The sequence below is a fragment of the Equus asinus genome, chromosome 4 (assembly GCF_041296235.1).
Source record: "Equus asinus isolate D_3611 breed Donkey chromosome 4, EquAss-T2T_v2, whole genome shotgun sequence".
Taxonomy (NCBI): Eukaryota; Metazoa; Chordata; class Mammalia; order Perissodactyla; family Equidae; genus Equus; species Equus asinus.
In genome coordinates, this window is record NC_091793.1 from 32544619 (window position 1) to 32567769 (window position 23151).

The window sequence follows — 23151 nt, forward strand, 5'->3', positions numbered from 1 at the left end:
GAGGATGGGAAGCGGGAGGACTAAGTAAATTGCTGAGGTTACACAGCTAAGTGGTAAGGCTAGGATTTGAATCTAATCAGCCCTGCCAAAGGACTGCTCAACTTCCTTAACTTTAATTCTCTACACAGCCAAATAAAATTCTGCTGAGTAATCTAACTCCTTAGGCACCTTCATTCTGAGTGAAAGGGGGTACGGATAGGGAGAGTGAGCATTCGCATCACTGGGAAATGACTATTCACATTACAAACTCATTAATGGACTTTCTTGTTCATATTGTAAGCCTCATGTGATTTTCGCTTGGCATCATTCATCAGCCTACAGTCTGATCTGATCATGACTGATTGTTTGTCAGTTGCTGAACCTGAAGGCTGAAAACTGTACCAACGCCATCTAGGCCCGTGGGAGCACTTGGCAGTCAATTAATCTTTTAATCTTCTGCTGAAATTGGCAGGTATGAAGAATATCACATAACATTGAGTAGTTGGATTGTAAAATCCAAGCAGCATTTATAATAATTTTCTCTCACTTTTGTGAGTAATAAGTATTATATCAGAATGAAACTTTAGCCTCATTAAACATGATGGTTAAGACAATTCATGTATTCACCGCATTGTTTCATTTTCCTCCTGGGCATTCAGCTAAAATACATTTTCCATTTTCTTTGAATCTAGATTAGGTCATGTGGCTAGTTCTAGCCAATTGAATGGGAGAGGAAGTAATGTGCCACATCTGGTCTGAATCAGTGAAGGGCAAGTAGACTTTCTCCACATTATTTCTCTTCTCTACATTTGTCAACACAAGATACCAGTGTGACCTTGAACTCCCAACATGAAGATGGTGAAGTTGTAGCATGAAAGAAGTTTGAATCCCTGAATACTACTTGGAGGACAGCAAACCTGTTGACCTGCATGAGAAGTCATGTCAGCAAGACATAAATTCTTTTGTGTGTTAAGCCACTGGGATTTTGGAGTTGTGTGTTGCAAGTGCTAATGTAGGTTGCCCTAATATAGACATTTTCAATTTTTGTTTTCTTATCCATTTCTTAATTATACTAAGGGAATAATTTTTAACATTGTTATGGGCACATATCATTGACATTAGAAAAAAGTAAATGCACTTTCTTTTGTCTCTCTGGCCTTCAGATTTCTCTTTTACAAACAGCTGTCCTTTGATCTTGGTTATCTGCTGTAGTACTTACGGAAATATTACACCACCAAATTTGAGTGAATTCACCATTATTTTAATTAATTTGTTTTTAAATCTCAGTATTTTATTAACTTAATTAAGTCAAAATTGGGGCCGGCCTGGTGGCATAGTGGTTAAGTTCTCACACTCGGCTTTGGCAGCCCAGGGTTCACCAGATTGGATCCTAGGTGCAGATCTACACACTGCTCATCAAACCATGCTGTGGTGGCATCCCATATACAAAGTAGAGGAAGATTGGCACAGACGTTAGCTCATGGGCAATCTTCCTCACCAAAAAAAAAAAAAAAAAAGCCAAAATTAGTAAATCTATATAATGAATAAATGTCTGCCAGTCAAATATCAAAACTAGTCAATGGCTACTTTTTTACATCAAAATAGCATAAAATAATCGTAACATTTGATATTGACTTGCTCGGATGTATATACCCACCTATGAAAAATATAATGCTTCCTTCCTTAGTGTTTTTTCTTTTTGAGGAAGATTAGCCCTGAGCTAACTGCTGCCAGTCCTCCTCTGCAAAAAGGAGGTCTGGCTCTGAGCTAATTTCCATGCCCATCTTCCTCTACTTTATATGTGGGACACCTACCACAGCACGGTGTGTCAAGAGGTGCCATGTCCACACCTGGGATCTGAACCAGCGAACCCCAGGCTGCCGAAGCAGAATGTGCACACTTAACCTCTGTGCCACCGGGCCAGCCCTCTGCTTTCTTAGTTTTTAAAAAATCAATCTTAGGAAGAGCCAAGACGGCGCCGTGAGTAGTCCTCTTTGTCTCTCGCCCTTCGAGTCTACAATTATTTGGACACTTATCGCTTGACAAAGGATATCCAGACAGCATCTCAGGACGTCTGAGACACCCACGCGACTATACATCGGAAGGCGGATGGACTTTCCTCCGGGAGGATGTGGAAATAGGTGAGGGCTCTCCGACCCCGACGGGCAGCCTGGTACCCGCAAGCGGCTTTCTTCCAACGGACGCCCCCAGAGGATCCACGCACGTCTAGGGGAGGAGCGAGAACACAACAGAGGAGCGACGGTGGAAACAGGTGACCAGAACCCTACCTAAACCCCCTGCAATTACTCCTAAACGCAGAGGGAAACTTTGGAGTTGCACACCTGAGCCCGCGGGGAGAGTCTCTCCCCGCCATTGGCGGGGGGATCCAGCCTGGTGCTCGGGGCACCCGGAGGGTCCCAGAGAGAGACACGGAGGGCACGGAGATCTCCCAGCTGCCGTTGCCCGCCCCGTGGGACTAGGGATTGCCAGAGATCTCAGAGAGGACCGGGGCGGGGGGAATTTTCAAAGGCAGGTCCTGCGACCCGGAGGGGAAGCGCCAGAGCTCCGCCTGGGCAGCAGACAAAACTCTCTGTCTGCCATTAGCAGAGGGGCCACGCTGAGCATTCACGGCTCCGGCAGAGGCCCGGAGAGAAGCCCTGAGGGCGGGGCGACCCCCAGCTGCCGTTGCCCGCCCCGTGGGACTAGGGATTGCCGGAGATCTCGGAGAAGACCGGGGCGGGGGGAACTTTCAAAAGGCCGGTCCTGCGACCCGGAGGGGAAGCGCCGGAGCTCCGCCCGGGCAGCAGACAAAACTCTCTGTCTGCCATTAGCAGAGGGGCCACGCCCAGCATTCACGGCTCTGGCAGAGGCCTGGAGAGAAGCCCTGAGGGCGGGGCGACCCCCAGCTGCCATTGCCCGCCCCGTGGGGCTAGGGATTGCCGGAGATCTCGGAGAGGACTGGGGCTGGAGAGAGTTCCAGAGACCCAGCTTAGTAGCCTAGGGGGAAACCCTACAGGCTCACAGCAGCCTTAGGGAAAGCCTCTGCACAGCACCAGTAGAAGGCACCCAGCCGCCAGCCACAAGGCTGGAAGACCCCAGGGCAAAAGCAGCATAACTAGGTGTACTAACCACAGACTGTAGAAGATGCCAATAGCTCTCCTGCGACCTATAGAGGACAAGTGAGATTTGGTGGGTGCCGACAGCAACGGAGCGACAAATATAAGTGATCCCACCCCTGGCTGCTGGAAAAGCCCATAACACCGTTGCAGACCCCAAGGAGAGAGCACATCTAGGTGGGCTGCAACAGTAGGCACCTGCAGCCTGAAGCCCCCCTGTGACGGCCCCCACAGCAGAGGAGGGAATCCAAAGGGCCACTGTGGCTACGAAGAGGGGCCCAGGCCCAGTTAGCAACTACGGACAGGGTTCCTGGTTGGTGAAATATAAACAGCTGCTCCTCCCACCGCAGCAGCTGAAACAAGTGAAAGGAGCAACTAAACTCTATCTCCATGCGGAGGCACAAATCAACAACATCAAGCAATATGAAAAAATACATTAAATCTCCAGAACAGAAAGAAAGCAACAAATACACAGAAAACAATCCCAAAGAAAATGAGATGTATAACCTAAATGACGATGACTTCAAAACAGCCATCATTAAGATTCTCAATGAGTTAAGAGAGAATTCTGACCGACAACTCAACGAGTTCAGGAGCTATGTCACAAAAGAGTTTGATACGATAAAGAAGAACCAAACAGAAATATTGGAAATGAAGAACACAATAGAGGAGATTAAGAAAAATCTAGATGCTCTGAACAGTAGGGCCGATAATATGGAGGAAAGAATTAGCAATTTGGAAGATGGCAATATAGAATTGTTGCAGGCAGAGGAGGAGAGAGAAGCAAGACTTAAAAGAAATGAAGAAACTCTCCGAGAATTATCAGACACAATTAGGAGATGCAACGTAAGGATTATAGGTATACCAGAGGGAGAAGAGAAGGAGAAAGGGGCAGAAAACCTATTCAAAGAAATAATGGCTGAGAACTTCCCAAATCTGGTGAGGGAGATGGATCTTCAGGTGACAGAAGCCAATAGATCTCCAAACTTTATCAATGCAAGAAGACCAACTCCACGGCATATAGTAGTGAAGCTAGCAAAAGTCAACGACAAGGAGAAAATATTAAGGACAGCCAGGCAAAAGAAACTAACCTACAAAGGAACCCCCATCAGGCTATCAGCAGATTTCTCAGCAGAAACTTTACAGGCTAGAAGAGAGTGGAATGATATATTCAAAAATCTGAAGGACAAAAATCTACAGCCGAGAATTCTCTACCCAGCGAAAATATCCTTCAAATACGATGGAGAAATAAAAACTTTCCCAGACAAACAAAAATTAAGGGAGTTCATTGCCACAAAACCTCCTCTTCAGGAAATCCTCAGGAAAACCCTCATTCCTGAAAAATCCAAAAAAGGAAAGGGGCTACAAAACCAAGAGCAGAGGAGATAAGTAGAAGGACAACAACAGAGAGTAGTAGCTCTACATCAGAACAGATTAAACCATGGGACGAGAAACAAAGGAAACTGAAGAAAACCGGAAAACAAGACACAAAATGGGAGTGGTAGGCCCCCACGTCTCAATAATCACTCTAAATGTAAATGGATTGAACTCCCCAATCAAAAGACACAGAGTGGCAGGATGGATCAAAGAACAAGATCCAACAATATGCTGCCTCCAGGAAACACACCTCAGCCCCAAAGACAAACACAGACTCAGAGTGAAGGGATGGAGAACAATACTCCAAGCTAATAATGAACAAAAGAAAGCAGGTGTCGCTATACTAATATCAGACAAGGTAGATTTCAAAGCAAAACAGATAAAGAAAGATAAAGAGGGACAGTATATAATGATAAAAGGGACTCTCCACCAAGAAGACATAACACTTATAAATATATACGCACCCAACACTGGAGCACCAAAATTTGTAAAGCAACTCTTAATAGAACTAAAAGAAGACATCAACAACAATACAATAATAGTAGGGGACCTCAACACACCATTAACACCAATGGACAGAACATCCAGACAGAAAATCAACAAGGAAATAATAGAATTAAATGAAAAATTAGACCAGATGGACTTAATAGATATATATAGAACACTTCATCCAAAAACAGCAGGTTACACATTCTTCTCAAGTGCACATGGAACATTCTCAAGGATTGACCATATTTTGGGAACCAAAGCAAACATCAATAAATACAAGAGAGTTGAAATAATATCAAGCATCTTTTCTGATCATAACGCTATTAAACTAGAAATCAACTACAAGAAAAAAGCAGAGAAAGGTGCAAAAATGTGGAGACTAAACAACACGCTTCTCAACAAACAATGGATCATTGAAGAAATTAAAGAAGAAATCAAATATTATCTGGAGACAAATGAAAATGAGAACACGACATACCAAATCATTTGGGATGCAGCAAAAGCAGTCCTAAGAGGGAAATTCATCGCAATACAGGCTCACCTCACTAAACAAGAAAAAGCTCACGTAAGCAACCTCAAACGACACCTAACAGAACTAGAAAAAGAAGAACAAACAAAGCCCAGAGTCAGTAGAAGGAGGGAAATAATAAAAATAAGAGCAGAAATAAACGATATTGAAACAAAAAAGACAATAGAAAGGATCAATGAAACAAAGAGTTGGTTCTTCGAAAGAATTAACAAAATTGACAAACCCCTAGCCAGACTCACCAAGAAAAGAAGAGAGAAAGCGCAAATTAATAAAATCAGGAATGACAGAGGAGAAATCACAACAGATACCAATGAAATACAAGAGATCATAAGAGAATACTATGAAAAACTATATGCCAACAAATTGAACAACTTGGAAGAAATGGACAAATTCCTAGACTCCTACAATCTCCCCAAACTGAATCAGGAAGAAATGGAGAATCTGAATAGACCAATCACAAGTAAGGAAATAGAAACGGTAATCAAAAACCTCCCCAAAAACAAGAGTCCAGGACCAGACGGCTTCTCTGGAGAATTCTACCAAACATTCAAAGAAGACTTAATACCTATTCTCCTCAAACTGTTCCAGAAAATTGAGAAAGATGGAGTACTCCCTAACACATTCTATGAAGCCAACATCACTCTGATCCCCAAACCTGACAAGGACAACACAAAGAAGGAGAACTACAGGCCGATATCACTGATGAACATAGATGCAAAAATCCTCAACAAAATTTTGGCAAACCGATTACAGCAATACATCAAAAAGATTATACACCATGATCAAGTGGGATTTATACCAGGGACACAGGGATGGTTCAACACCCGCAAGTCAATCAACGTGATACACTACATCAACAAAATGAAAAACAAAAACCACATGATCATCTCAATAGATGCAGAGAAAGCATTCGACAAGATCCAACACCCATTTATGATAAAAACCCTCAGTAAAATGGGTATAGAAGGAAAGTACCTCAACATAATAAAGGCCATATATGATAGACCCACAGCCAACATCATACTCAATGGACAAAAGCTGAAAGCCATCCCTCTGAGGACAGGAACAAGACAAGGGTGCCCACTTTCACCACTCCTATTCAACATAGTACTGTAGGTGCTGGCCAGAGCAATTCGGCAGGAAAAAAAAATAAAAGGAATCCAAATAGGTAACGAAGAAGTAAAACTCGCGTTGTTTGCAGACGACATGATCTTATACATAGAAAACCCCAAAGAATCCACAGAAAAACTATTAGAAATAATCAACAACTACAGCAAAGTAGCAGGGTATAAAATTAACGTGCATAAATCAGTAGCATTTCTATACACTAACAATAAACTAACAGAAAAAGAACTCAAGAACTCTATCCCATTCACAATCGCAACGAAAAGAATAAAATACCTTGGGATAAACTTAACCAAGGAAGTGAAGGATCTATACAATGAAAACTACAAGACTTTCTTGAAAGAAATTGACGATGACATAAAGAGATGGAAAGACATTCCTTGCACATGGATTGGAAGAATAAACATAGTTAAAATGTCCATACTACCCAAAGCAATATACAGATTCAATGCTATCCCAATCAGAATCCCAAGAACATTCTTCACAGAAATTCAACAAACAATCCTAAAATTCATATGGGGGAACAAAAGACCACGAATTGCTAAAGCAATCTTGAGCAAGAAAAACAAAGCCGGCGGAATCACAATCCCTGATTTCAAAACATACTACAAAGCTACAGTGATCAAAACAGCATGGTACTGGTACAAAAACAGGTGCACAGATCAATGGAACAGAATTGAAAGCCCAGAGATAAAACCACACATCTATGGACAGCTAATCTTTGACAAAGGAGCAGAGGGCCTACAATGGAGAAAAGAAAGTCTCTTCAACAAATGGTGCTGGGAAAACTGGACAGCCACATGCAAAAGATTGAAAATCGACCATTCTTTTTCACCACACACCAAAATAAACTCAAAATGGATCAAAGACCTAAAGATTAGGCCTGAGACAATAAGTCTTTTGGAAGAGAATATAGGCAGTACACTCTTTGACATCAGTTTCAAAAGAATCTTTTCGGACACTGTAACTCCTCAGTTGAGGGAAACAATAGAAAGAATAAACAAATGGGACTTCATCAGACTAAAGAGCTTCTTCAAGGCAAGGGAAAACAGAATTGAAACAAAAAAACAGCTCACTAATTGGGAAAAAATATTTACAAGCCACTTATCCGACAAAGGGTTAATCTCCATAATATACAAAGAACTCACACTGCTTAACAACAAAAAAACAAACAACCCGATCAAAAAATGGGCAGAGGACATGAACAGACATTTCTCAAAAGAAGATATGAATATGGCCAATAGACACATGAAAAGATGTTCATCATCGCTAATCATCAGGGAAATGCAAATCAAAACTACACTAAGATATCACCTTACCCCCGTTAGATTGGCAAAAACATCCAAAACCAAGAACGACAAATGTTGGAGAGGTTGTGGAGAAAGAGGAACCCTCATACACTGTTGGTGGGAATGCAAACTGGTACAGCCACTATGGAAAACAGTATGGAGATTTCTCAAAAAGTTAAAAATAGAAATACCCTATGACCCAGCCATCCCATTACTGGGTATCTATCCTAAGAACCTGATATCAGATATCTCAAGAGTCCGTTGCACCCCTATGTTCATCGCAGCATTATTTACAATAGCCAAGACGTGGAACCAGCCTACATGCCCAGAAACTGATGATTGGATAAAGAAGATGTGGTATATATACACAATGGAATACTACTCAGCCATAAAAAAAGACGAAATTGGCCCATTCACAACAATGTGGATGGACCTTGAGGGCATTATGTTAAGCGAAATAAGTAAGTCAGAGAAAGACGAACTCTATATGACTCCACTCATAGGTGGAAATTAGTATATTGAGAAGGAGATCTGATCGGTGGTTACCAGGGAAAAGGGGGGGTGGGGGGAGGGCACGGAGGGGGAAGTGGTGTACCCACAACATGACTAACAAAAATGTACAACTGAAATTTCACAAGCTTGTAATCCATCATAACATTAATAAAAAAAAAAAAATTAAAAAAAAAAAGTAAAAAGCAAAAAAATTTTTTTTATTAAAATGTAAAAAAAAAAAAAAATCAATCTTAATGGATGGTTATTCTTCATAAATTCATAACTCTAAATGGTAATGCTTCTTTGTATTCAATGCAATGTTTAAGTGAAAAATTCAGTGCAAGAGAAACAAGAGCTGAAGAGTTGAAGGTTTCATTTACTCATACCCTCTCTAGTTTATGTCTCTTCTGGGACCTCAGCATTTTTTTTCTTTGTTCATGTGTTTATTTCCTCATTTCCTTTTCTTGTTGTCAGAAAATGACAATATTCCACTTGTAGTTGCCAGAAGGATTTTTTGCCTCAGTTTTATCCTAGTTTATTCAGGACTCCATTCACCATTGTCCCCTTAGGCTCCAGAAACTTAATAGGTTTCCAGTATCTTAGTTCTTACAAAATGTATCATCTAGTTCTAATTGAGTGTCTCCAAATAATATTGCAGGGAACTTTGGCAAAGGCTTTAGAAACATCCACTAATGGCAAAGTCAGTTCATATTCCCTTTTCCCTCACTGCCCTTGTTCCCCAAGTAAGGTTGCCAAAAGGACAATTTAGTGTGGGCTGAAATCAGTAATCTCATGAGGATGGGGGTAGGAGGAGAGAGTCAATCACAGTAATTGAAAACAAAGAAGTTGGACTGAAAACCAAGATATTTGGAATCTTCCAAACTCTAGCTCTCTATTTTATGATGGAGTAATTTAGTAATTTTTTCTAGTTTCAGCCTGTCCCATCCTAACACACAGCAAATTGTTCCTCCTAACACATACTTTATTGAGGCACAAGAAGAATAAGCCATGCCTTTTAACATGGAGAACCGCTCTGCATAAATGTGCTATGCACTCATGGTGATGATGATGATGATGTACGTATCACCAAACAGAAATTACAGACATTTTGAACAGGAAAGTCTGTGCACTTACAGAGGATGTCCCAGGACCAGCTACTAGACAATTGCCTTTGAAAGAGACAATTATTACATTAAAATTGTTTCTACTATCCAGTATCAGTGGTAAAGCCGTGCAAAATTTTACAAATTTGGAAGCCTGACTTTATCTCTTGGGGCAGAATTACTTTAAACAAATTCAAAGACTGTACTAAACCAGCATGCTGACTTGAATCCTCTTATTGCTCCCAATATATTCTCTGTACTCTCTGTAGTCTCATTTGAGATACTAATTATAATCAAAAGATCATTGATGACCATAGAACCAGAACAAAGGACTTTAATAAGTCAGCTCTATAATAGCACAAGGAAAATGAATGGCTGTTTTCCAAGGGATCAAAATCTTTAAATCTGTTGATTATCATAAGTTTTTGCAGTCACTAGCATTACAGAAATCATCCTGCCACTAGGAGAAGGCTGCTGAATAGTAGTTAACTGGCTTTGACAATATTCCACTCTATGATCTTTTTTCTCTCCCTACCAAAATGTACCAATCTCTTTCAATCTCCATTCTATATATATTATAGTTTCAATATAGTTATAGTAGAAGGATTTTTATCTGAAGTGTCCTGGATTTGATTTCTTGCATATTTATGTCTTTAATCATTTTGATGTCATAACTTCAAAGAGAACAAACATGAAAGATTTGATCCAGCCTCAGTATCATTTAGATATATTTTCTTTGTTGTAAGTATTAAGAAATGAAGTGTATAATGTATATTTGCATACATATCATTTACCTCTTTAAAGCCCACACTGGATGTTAGCGAAGAGATTGGGATGATGTCATTGTGATTATCCTCTAGAGCCCACCTATCTGCATCTTACACCGAGTCATTGATATCACAAGCCAATATTTGTACAATGTGGTGGATGACAGGTTTACCAAACAATAATTCTGGAACTATTCCAATGCCTCTGTGTGTGTGAACCTTAATAAACATAGTGTGAGTCTCTCTGCTCCTAGCAAACTCAAGACGGAGTTTACCACAATTTGCCCTAGGAGGGTTAGAATGAGAAATTTGTGGAATTAGGGAAGATCTAGTGAAAATTAGGCATACTAAAGGAGGACAAAGCAGGACAAAAACAGGTCAAGTCCAATCCTGGGTTAGAAATTAGTATGAGGGGAGAACATGTCCAGTGTAGGATCATTCAACTCAGAAATATGAAGATTTCCCCAAATTTTTTTGAACACTGTTACTTTTGGTGGATTTATATGTTACTGACTTTTTATCTGTCTTCATGGAATATGCCACAAGATAAAATCTAGAGGACTATGTTAGAAAAACAAAAGTCTGAACCAGAAAAGGAAAAGTCACTGATGTAGCACAGAATACAGGAGAAGTAAAGCAACCAAATTAAAAAGCATATTAAACTGGTTAAACAGAAATAGTAACTGACTCACACTGAAAGAATAGCTGAGGGAAGTCAAATACCAAATCTGGGTCCCACCCACAGAGATTCTGATTTCAATAGTCTGGGGTGTGGCTCAGGCATTAGGATTTTTAAAAACTCTAGAGGTGGTTCAAATATATGGTCAAGTTGAGAACCACCACATTACAGGGGAAACTTATTCTGCAGAACAGGATGTAGGAGACAGAAATGCTAGTAAATCCTGGAACTTTGGAATGTTGAGTAACATCTTGATCAGAAGAGGGTAGAAGGATTGCTTTTCACTGGGTTCCCAGGGAACACAGGCTTCGGAATCATCAACAGCAGCTTCAGTTCAGGAATCTGCTGAGATTCATTCTCCAACTGGAAAAAAAAAAAATGAGGAAGAGGGGAAAACTCTCTAGGAGGCTGATTTCTTGAATTCCTTAGCAGGAAGCGAGGGTAGAAGCCACTGGGGGCATAGCTTCCAGGCTGGAGAACCCCGCTGGATGAAAATTCTCACTTACAAGAAATTCTGTCTCCTGACGGAACACACGCTCAATGAAGCATCTGGTGCCAGAAACTCAAGGGTTAGCAGGAAAATGGGAATTCAAAAGCCTTGAAAATGCAGAAAGAAAGAGAAAGAAGCTTCGGGTAGACCTGGTGACTGGGCCTGCCACCATTGTATGTTTGCAAACTTTACTAGAAAACAGGAATATCTCAAATGCTACTCTGAGAGGAGAGATGTTTCCTAGTTCAGTGCTGCTCATACCATAGAAGCATCAGAATGACCTAGAGAGTTTGTTAAATGACTGATCGCTGGGTCTCCCTCTGGAGTTTCTGATTCATTAGGTCTGGAGTGGGACCTGAGAATTTGCGTTCCCGACCAGCTCCCTAGTGATACTCATGCTGCCAGTTCAGGAACTACACTTTGAGAACAGCTGCTCTAATAATGGTAAAACAGTGCCAGAATTTAACTCCTCGTGGTAGATTTCTCCATATTGTCTTTGAGCTCAAAGTTTGCAGACTGGAGACTATGAACACCAGCCTGTCTACATCTGGATGAGGCTAAACCAGGATCTCTTTCATCTTCTGACTTCTCAGATACCAAGTCTCTTCTTAAGTCTCTGGCAAGACTATGTACTGGTTTGAGGAATATACTTTTACTTAGAATAACTATTTTAGAGACTCAGGATGAACTTGTTCTTTAAATTTGATGGGGGTTGGCGTCAGTGTTGTAATAATATTGTGTGTGCAATTAATGCTTCATTCTCTTTAAATATCAAGGTCATGGGAGACTTGGCAATGAATTAATAATTTATGTGCCTCTGAAGAAACTGTATCTGTATTTGGAGGAGTCCACTCAGGTTGTAGTTACTGAAAGAATCCAGCTTGACCCAGGCGCTCAGAATCCGTCTAGCCGAGATGAGGTCAAAGTAATTGAGAAAGGGAAATTTTAGACTGCATATTCCTTGGACTTTTAAATCACAAAGCAAGTAATTTTGATTTTGTACTATAATCTCTTTGGATTTAAACAAGTTTAGACTTTAGTTTGCAGGAGAAATCAATGTGTAGTCTTTTATTTTTTCTCAAAAACTTCATAGAAGTAGGGGAGCTATATACAACATTATGTCATCTTTATGTTTCTGGAATTGTATCATTAGAGCATATTTACTTAGCATTTAATTTCATTGCAGAACTTCTCAGCAGCTCTATTCTTAGATAATGTGCTTTGATATAAGCTGAGGTAGAACAAAGAACTGAGAGTGAAATTTCAGTCTCAAGTACAGAGAGGCCTTTGAGATAAATTCATTAATGGTCTTGGATCCATTTCAGAGCTTCTAGGGTCAAAATCTACATTCTGCCAGAGCACACCTAAGAGTGGTGGTTGGCATGAGGATAGGTCTCATGAAGGTGGGAACACAATTGTCTTTAAAATGGACTGATTGTGTCTCTTGAAAGAGAGAGCTCTGTTGAACTTAATGGTTAAGCCTAATGGCTTGAAAGCCCGCCATCCTGAGGAGAGGGCGCCTCTGCTGTCTGCTCCTTTACTCCCTCCTCCCAAGGGAGGAAGAATGACAGGGCTAATTGGTGATCTGATCGGGAGATGGGACTAGGTCTAGGTGGTTTATTTTCCCCTTGAGGGGAATTGCCTGTCTGTCGAGAGCATACATTCTGTTTTGTCCCTCCATGTGCTAAGATTTCCTGAATCAGGTGCTGTTCTGAGGCCTGTCATCAACCACCATTGCCTGAGACTGATGGCATAGTCTACTTCTGGAACTTTGTATTAGGAAGCCTATAGTTGCTTCACACCTAAGTCATATATTTCAACTTAACCTTTCTCAGTAGTAAAGGGGGTATTTTGAACTCTATTTGTGTGAGTCCCATTTCTGTCTCTCAACTGATTCTGAAGTTAGGTAGGGCATAGGAGGAGCACGTACTAGATTCCTTAAAATCTAACACTTATTGCCTGCCTAGAAAAACTTCAATATTATATGTATCTGTATGTGTTATAATACAAAGTAGTATACATTCTCATCTATGTACCTGACTCCTGGCTTCATATTATGTTCTAAACTCTTATTTTTTTCTTTGCCTCACTTTCTATTTACATTTTTCATACCATAATGTAACATAACACAAAAATAATAAGATATGAGATGTGATATTATGGATAATATAAGACAATGTACTCTATATTCTATATTTTTATAAGTTATTTTACAAGGTAATACTATTAAACAGATTATATTTTTATCTATATTTATATTTATTACATATATCTATTTCTGTACACATTATAGCATGTATTCACTTAACTACTGTTCAGAAAAGGTGGCAGATAAGCTCACAAGTAAAATAGCTTATATCTCAGGTTTACTGTCAGCTCTAAAGCTGATGACAGATTTGGGAATGTAATTTCTCAGCATATGTATTTTGTGACTGAACTCATAGATACCTTATATCCCAATAGATAACTACAGATCTTGTTTATATTTACCTATTTTCACTTCTTCTATTGTGTTGAAATTGTGTATTTGTAAGATGACTAGACTGGGAGGTACTGAGGGATGGCGGGGAACTTGGTATAATTTACCTACCCCAATTCCTGGCTCTCATCAAAAGATTGGTAAGTGGATCTAAAACGCACTCATGCCCAATGGGTTTAGCCTTCATTTCAGCTCCAATCCCATCCTTTCCACAAAGGCTTCCCTGATCACCAGTGCATAAGCTTCAGTGGCTGTTGATTGAATGAATGATTTGATGGTAAAGCTAACACTTATTGAACACTTGCTATGTGCTAGGCCTTAAGTTAAACAGTTAACAAGTTTTTCTCATTTAATCCTCGCAAAGTATCTTATAAATAGGAAGTTGAAGCTCAGAGGAATTGTATGACTGTCCAAGGCCATACAGTTGGTGTGACAGATCTGGGACTCAGACACAGGGGGTCTGACTCCAGAGCCCATGTCACTCAACATTGTGACAAACCACCTCCCAAGAATGTAACAGGTGTATACATGAGCAACACCCAAAGCTGATGGGTTCTCCTACCATGCTTTGTAGAGTGGGTGTTTATGGTTTAAGTACTCAGGCAAAGCCAGACTGGGAAGTAAAGGTCCTCACCCATTTATTTGCTTAGTGTAGGATCCCGCTGTGCCAGTCAGTTCCTAACCAGTAAGCCTAGTTCTTCAGCAGATAGTATTTAAGTTATTGATTTCTCTCCCATTTTTTAAAAAGGATATTTGAAATCCGGAATGTTATTTGGATTTTTACTCTAAGCACAACCTAAGGTTTTTGTTAAACCTTTGTTTAAAACAGAATTTTAAATTTATCTTTCTCCTAAATTGTCTTACAAGGTTGATAATAACTCTTGAAGCTATTCTTTGTTACTATTATGTCAACAGTTGGTTTCCAAAGGTGTTAAAAGGCTCCTAGCTGTTCAGCCTAGGTTACTAAAGAAAATTGCTTTGAGTTTCACATACTGGCATGTTGATATGTTAAGCACAATGGAATTCTGTTCTAAAGATTAGTCTGTTACTCAAATTGATTTAAGCGATCCGTATTAATTATCTAAAAGAATTTGACCATGAACACTGGCAATGAAAGCTGTATCTTCTTTTCTATTTTATCTTGAAAATGGATGAAGAAGAAATGTGTTTGGCAAAGACTGCTCAATCCCCATATTTCTCACAAAGCAGCTTTCAGTTCAGAAGGATCATCTTACCTCTCACTCCCTTAACTACTTTGACAGCTAAGAGAGATGCTTAAATATTGTGTCAATTGTAATCACTTGAAAATTCTTAATTTTCTAATTCCTAATTATCAAACTACTTAATTTCAGGAGAATGAAAACCCAATATTGGACCCAATATTTACTCAAAGAAATAAAGATGAAAGAGAAGAAGCAAGAAAATAATGGAGGCTTTTAGTGCCAAAGTTTCTCTGGTTTGGCATTAAAAGAATCTGGTTTAAATTTTACTCTGAAACTTACTAGCTGAGTAACCTTGGACAAAATTCTGATCCTCAGTTGTTTCCATTAATAATAATAGTAATAATGGAATAATATCTTATTTCAAGGGATAGTTATGGGAATTAACTTACATCTGTGGTCTCATAAATAATGCATAGTACAAATACAAATAAGTCACTGGCAAAGGCTATCAGTGTTCTCTTGGTTTCCTGTGAGCCTACATAATTGTATATTTTTGTTGCTTCATTTTTTTAAGATTTTCAAATAGCTTAAAATCAGAATCAAATGCTTTCACACTGTTTTTAAAAGAAGCATATGGAAAGTCGATCAACAACCATATTAAAAGCTCATCAGGCAGATTCTTCCCTCCCTCCCTCCAGAGCATCTTCAGTGAAGAGGGAAAATGAAGATTAGCTTTTATTTTTTGCCAAATCCTGAAAAGAATATTTAATTCAGACTGACTGAGATAAAGTTCTTCCAATAAAAAGGGTTTTATATGCAAACCATATGTTTGAAACTTTAAAACATATTGTATAAATTGGCCAAAGTGAGAGATAATTGCAAATATAAAGATAAAAGTATTGCATGTCTTTTGTTACTGGAGGAAAAAATGCTAGAAATATTACTAATTTAATTACTTTTTGTTCAGAAAATACAAAGATGATTTTTGAGACATTACCCATCATCATTAAGAAAGTTCTATATCAATTTATTATATTCAGATAACCTAAATAAAAATTCTTTTTATATATCATTATCTAAATTAGATAGTGATTCTATAAGTAGTCCAAAATTAGTTTAATTCTACTTCAGCAGTTTCTGGTCTGAGGGACATCAGTGTATAGTCTAAAATGATTTTGCATGATGCCATGTTATCATGATGACAAGTGAAAAGAAACCATCGCTCAATTGTTACTTGATGCAACTGCCTTCAATGAGTTCTCTCCCATTCCTACAACTCCACTAAATTTAATTTTCATTCCTTTGATGAATCTTATAGTGTCTTCATCTCTAAAAGCTATCTTCAAGCTGATTTTAAAATCAGGAATGATTTTAAACAATGTGGTTTACTTGTTCTCTGTATGAAAGAGAAAAATTGGCCTTAATTTTAAGATCAATGAAGAGTAATAGCAAGGGAGGCATCCTTCATTCAAGAAATTTCCTATTGGTCAATTATTACTTTTACTTCTTTATTAGTTGTTATTGCTTTTTACTTATGAATGCATATCCCAACTTATTCCAGAAACAATATGCAGTGGTTTTAAAAGCATGTATGGTAATACTTCAAACAATTGACATGAGGAGATTAGGACAACAGGAAAATAAAGGTGGGGGAGATAATATGAAATGAGGCAAGAATGAGGCAAAAAATTAGGCTCCAGGTTTCTGAGTAAAATGAAAAACACAATTAATTACAAGATGTAGAGCACAGAAAATAAGCACATTTCTTAAAAGTTGCAACCCATTCTGACACTGACACCTGAGAGAAATTTCTCCTCCACATCTTCATGAAGAGCATTTACAATGACCTTCACATCATCCTACAGTAAATACAATCAAGTGCTCCACAGGGCTCTGTAGTATAACATTCTTGGTGTTTACTAAAGATGCAGGGACATTGCAGATGCAATTAAGTAAAACTAATTATGTAAGACTAAAATCAGTTGGTATAGACAAGGAGAAGCCTAATTGTCTAAATGGAGCTGAGGACATTTTACCAGAGGAATGGAAGTTCATATCCTTCAGTAGAGCCTCCATAAATATCAATACAGACACTGAGTACTCTTCTGGACAAAGGAAATTACTCATGGACAGGTCAATGTTTTTCTTAGACCTGAGAGAAATGAACAATCAACAATCTAAAAACTATACCGTGAAAACAGAAACACCAAATATCTATCTTATCAACAACACAGTCTCAATTTAAGCCACTCAAAGAATACCAAATTCTGAGCTATGTAGTTTTCTGATGAACTCTTTAAGGCAAAAAGCAAAATACTTCCCTGGATACTGGACCACCAGATATGTGAGATACATACACGTTGCCCATAACATGGACAAATGTTGGAGAGTGCCTATCCGTAATTATTCTTTGAGGTACTTCGTCTTAAGTCATTCTTTCACACAATAATTAGATAACAGTCAGTTGTCTATAAAGGTTACTTCTGGTTCACGTTATTCACCCATAGGAGAATGCTTTTCTTTCTCTTTTAGGAGTGTTGGAGCACCTGGCATTCAGTTCAACTAAAATTGATATAAGTTAAAAGGACAATTTTGAGAATGGTAAAAAATGGAGGAAGGGTAATACAATATTATCTCAACCTGTTGAAAATTATTTTTTGATGTGAGATGACATCATTATGATTATATACCATTAATAACTGTGTAATTTTAGTCAAGTTACTTAGTTGCTCCTTGTCTCAATATCCTCATCTAGTCAATGGAAATAACAATGGTACTTCATAGCTTTGTTGTGAGAAACAAATGAGATAATACATATGATATGTCTAGAACAGTATCCAACATGTAATAAGTCCTCGATTAAGGTTAGCCATTATTCACTAGGAAGAAAAACATCTATATTTTGGTCTTATAGCCTATATTTTGGTCTTCAAATTTTATCAATAAATTTATCTGCTGGGTAATATAGAGCACTGTGATGGACTTGCTGGGCCTAAAATCTGCTCCTAACGTAGAATCCAGTGGATCCTGGATATTCTAGATCATTAGAAATCACATAAGTCATCACTCTGGAATATTATTACTGCATATAACTTTCAAAACCAGAAATATTTCATGAACTTTTCCAACCACCAAGGAGATAATGAATATACTACCGCCAGTAGGAATCAACAAAGCTCTATTGAGATTCTTACCCTGGGGATGGTGGGCGATCTGGCTCATTAACTAGATAAATCACTAGACTCACAAATGCAAGCCTTGCGGCATTGTAATTCAAATTTGGTTTTCAGAAAAAAGTTTAAATTGCTACATACTGTATTAGTTTTCTCCTGCTGCATAACAAACTGCCGTAAACTTAGCAGCTCAAAACTATAGGCATTTTTTAGCTCACAGTTTCTGTGGGTCAGAGGCCCAGGGATGGTCTGACTGGGTTCTCTGCTCAGGGTCTCACAAGGCCAATCAAGGTGATGGCCAGGGCTGTGAAATCATGTGAAGCTTGAGATTCCTTATGTCTATAGGACCAAGGTTTCCAGATGTTTGCTGGCTGTCAGCTTCTCCCAGGAAGTAGGCGCTTCTTGCACTCCTTGCTACATGGACCTATCCATCTTTAAAGCCAGCAACAGACAGTTCCCCTTATGCTGAATTTCTCTCATGCTTCAAGTTTTGTCCTGGACCTCAATGTGCTGATTTAAAGGGCTCATGAGTCTAGGTCAGGCTCATCTCCCTTTTTAAATTCCAGCTGTGTCATATAACATAACTTAATTACAAGAACGAAATCCCAATATGTTCATGATGTTAAGGATTATAAAGGTCATGGACAAACCACAGGGATGGGTCCCTTAGGAGATATCTTAGAATTATGCCTACTGCATATGTCAAAAGCCTTGAGGATTAATCAGTCAAAGCCTAGACCAAAGGCTCTACTATATTGGCATGAGATGCCAAGTCTTGGAGTTTATAAGACAGAAATTGACATATATTTTTGAAGCATTGTTCAGTTAGCCCATAAATTTATAATTTTAAAATATAAGGTTGTCTTTTCTATAGAGGAAATAAATTCTAAATCAGACACAACCATGCTCTTGGCATTGAGAATAAGAAAACTGAAGAATCTGATCCCACCATTCTCTTTGTGCTTCATTTACCATGAATTTTTTCGTCAACTACTCTATATGGGTGTGTTATCCGTGTTCACTCAGAAAATGTCATACGGGATAAAAAATATCTGGAACAACTGACCTTAATTTATAAAGATGAGATAACTAAGCTCACCAGGACTCACTAGACTCTGAACTTTCAAGACTGCATTCAAGAAATTCATGTCATGAGTAACTATGTTCTGGAATCCATTCACGTGACTGGATCTACTGGCTTTATTTCATATCCTCCAATAGAATTATATACTAGTTCTTTGTTTATTTGTTTGTAAAGCAATTCATAGTAATAATTTATGAAGATCAGACCTAAAGTTCTTTTGAATTTTGTTCCTCGTGTCATCTTATTTACTCTGTCATATTGTTTTTGGATTTCTATTTGCATAGGTGGTGGGTGAGCGAGTTGGTTAATTGCTTTTTGCTACTGGACCAACCTTGTAAATATTTTTTTAAATTATGCATAGTTTATGTTTTCAGATGTGCTATTTTTTATTATAGCACATGTATATGTATATCTATATCTATCACTTATCTATAAATTGTTTTCCAGATGATGACTTCGTCATAAAAGATTGTTAAATCAGAGATGACATACATTTCAATCAATCACAAGGGATTATTTGTGGCTCTCTGGAGCCCTCAGTTATTAAGGATTTGAGTTTGGCTAGGCAGTTTGAAAGAGTTCTGTGGAAAATTAGAGATGTTTGCATGTAGTAAAGGCCGGGTGTATAGGATATAATGAATTGTGTTTGGTACCTTGCAGAAAGGTTGGTGTTCCAGAAAATGGAAATACTGAGGGAAGATTGTATACTAAATCATCATTTTGTTTTCGCTTGAGGAAGGTTCATCTTGAGCTAACGTCTGTGTTGATCTTCCTGTATTTTTGTATATGGGTTGCTGTCACAGCATGGCTGAAGAGCGGCATAGGTCTACACCTGGGATCCGAACCTGTGAACCTGGGCTGCTGAAGTCGAGCATGCCAAACTTAACAATCAGGCCAACGGGCCAGCCTCCCTAAATGATCTTTAAATAGACGTATTCATTAGCTTAAATTTCTTGATGCTGGGGAAAACTTTAGAATCTCATGAGAATGTCCAGGGCCTCCTGGGAAGTAAAAAAGATCATGACAGCAAGGAATGGCTTAAAAGACAGCTGCACACAAAGCTCACACCCTTCACAATTTCCCCTAGCACAGCTTGGTCTCAACAGTATTCTTTCTAATGTTCTTTTGGTCTTCTGAAGGCAAAAAACGGCCCCTTGAATCTATTCACTAGCTTGGCTCAAAATAGAGGATTCAGTTATGGTAATTATCAAACCTCTTCAATCTTATAAAATATTTTTTGAAGGAATGACAAATAAGTTTAAAATATTTAATTTGGTAGATAATTTGGTAGACATATACACTGAGTTGTTTTTTATATTTATGCAAGGTGAAAAAAGGAGCAGGGGAGATGGGTTAAGCACTGGAAAACTTCCTTCTTAGACTCTCCATTGATACATTAGGTTGGAGATACATAGGTCACATAGAGCGAGACTGGTGTTAACGACTACAAATTCTCAACAGAAAATCCCCTTAACATATCAGAAGCCATAGAGTGAAATGAATCAGATAGTGAACATTCACAAAGACTTAGAAAGCAGAGTCACAACCAAATGTGCCAAGGAAAAGTTATCTGCTATCAAGCGAGAAACTTTACTAAAAAGGGAGACGCAGAGAGGGGAGCACATAGAGGGAGTGGGGGGGCAGCTAGAAGGTGAGGGAGAAAGAGAGAAAGACAGGGAAAGAAAAATAGGGCAGGGGAGAAGACGTGAAAATTATTATATTCTGAAAATCTGCTTCTTGTATTTTATAAGGCAACATAAACAAGGATGAGAATGTTTACTATCTTAATAAGATATATCTAAGTTCCATACAATTTAAATATATACTTTTGTCTAAATATTTCATTTCCCTGATTATCAAAATCAGTTATTCTAAGAAGATTTACACTTGAAAGCCTGCCCAAAACATGTTATGATCCTATAAAGGTGATGTAATTTCCCTTTTGGTTTACTTATACTTAATTAGTTTTTGTCAATGTTGTACATTAATTACACTCCAGCATTTCAAGGTCTGTTTGTTTTCTGATTCAAAAAAATTAGGCTGCATCTTTTGGTTATGTAAAAGGCCTAGCATTTAATTAGGAACATGTCATATCAGATTTATGTAATGGGCTATAACCTTGCCAATGCCTACATTACTGCTGAGAGATAATCAGTCACCTAGGAAAACACACTCCCTCTTGGAACATAGTGGAGTTCCAAACCATTGTCCTTTCTCTGAATTCTTTGTATTTTCTCCAAATTTATGTTAATCTTTTTCCTTTATCCCAAACTTCCTCATTATTGCATGTGTATTATTTTAACTCTTCTTTTCCTTATTGATGTTCCTCTAATTGTTTTCCTTTTCCTCTAATTTTCTCTATTCTAACTTCATAGAAACTCTTTTTCTTTTCAATTTTGTGAGGCAATATAAAGAAAATGAAGTACTATAAGAAACCAAAAGAGTGTTACGATGTTAACCTCCCACAGATTGAATGTGTTCTGGAGAAAAGGTTCATGTGAAATTATTGATAGAACATCTCTAATTATAAACAAACAAAAATCTATTTGAAGAGAACAAACCCCAGTAACTCCTGATAGAAAGCTTTTAAAAGTCTGAAGCGGGAGGGGGTGGGTGCAGAGTGGGGGGGAATCAATTACCTCAGCTTGACCAATAGGTATGTTTTCATAGTTGTATAGATTGTCCAGGTCTTCCAAGGTGGCATCGTAGGTTTCTGAGTCATAGTGGATGGGCTCTAGAGTTGGAGCAGTCACAGCAGCATCAAGGATGACAAGTCCCAGAACGAGTCTTGCTAATGTTTTCATTTTTCAAACTTTCCTTATCATAAAATATTAAAAAGCATAAATATTTAATTGATTTTAACTTATGAATAGTTTGCACCAAATAGAAATGATAAATCAATGTCAACACTGAGAAACTCAAGTTGGTAGCTTTCTTTACATGGATAATTTATAAACATAACACATGAAATTGTATGGCTTCTGAGGACCATTGATACCAGATGTTCAAAGTAATTTACAAACCTATCCACATTTTCACAGTAGATATTGTAATTACAGTGAAACTGATTTCATTTTATAGAGAAACATGAAGAAAATGAGATGCAGAAAGATTGTGATACACTTATTCACAAAAGCCTTTACATTATCTAAGAGCTTTACCATTTCCTAAGCATTAAGATTCTTTCATCAACTCTCGGATGTAGGAATGATAATGATGACGATGATGATGTTGACGATGATCACTGTAACTGTCACACCGTTTTAGAGATGAGGAAACCAACAGAAGTCGGCTAGTAATACAACTAGGACTCATAATGTTTCTTGTACATTCAAGCCTGGGGCTTTTCCCAGACAAAGTAATGAAGTTTTTTTCTTCCTTTTACTTTTCTGTTGCCTCTAGATATCATTAATACATCCATAATTTAATATGTATATTAAATATTAATATTTAATACAATATTTAAAAAAATATGTTCTTAACTAAATTGAGCAGAAAAGAAAAATATTTTTCCTTTAGTCCTTATTGTTTTATTTCAATTCTTGATAGCTATCTAAGGTTTAAACTCAAAATCGACAGGAATACATGTCTAAAAGCCACTATTTGGCAAGATTCCTTTAGGGGAGGGTTTGCACAGACGTGGGATTAGAGCAATCTTTTATAATTCTTTAAAAGACACAATTCTTATTTTCCATGATAGCAGCATGTTTTTTTGGGTTTCCATCAAGATCTTATAATTTTAATTATTTTAGGTCTGTATATACTCTTTTAAATACATTTTACTTTAGGAAAAAAACCTCTCTCATTTTTAATTTAA

The 23151-nt window shown here is 38.1% G+C and overlaps 1 protein-coding gene across 2 annotated transcripts in view; it reads right to left on the reverse strand.

The window, feature by feature from the left end:
* The window catches only part of EPYC (epiphycan), a 47490-nt gene that overhangs the window by 18820 nt on the left and 5519 nt on the right, over positions 1-23151 (reverse strand). For both annotated transcript variants that reach the window (XM_014841268.3, XM_070507049.1), the window contains one exon: positions 21974-22151. In XM_014841268.3, coding sequence (XP_014696754.1) covers positions 21974-22138 — 165 coding nt within the window. In that variant the 5' untranslated portion in view covers positions 22139-22151. The remainder of the gene's footprint in view (positions 1-21973; positions 22152-23151) is intronic.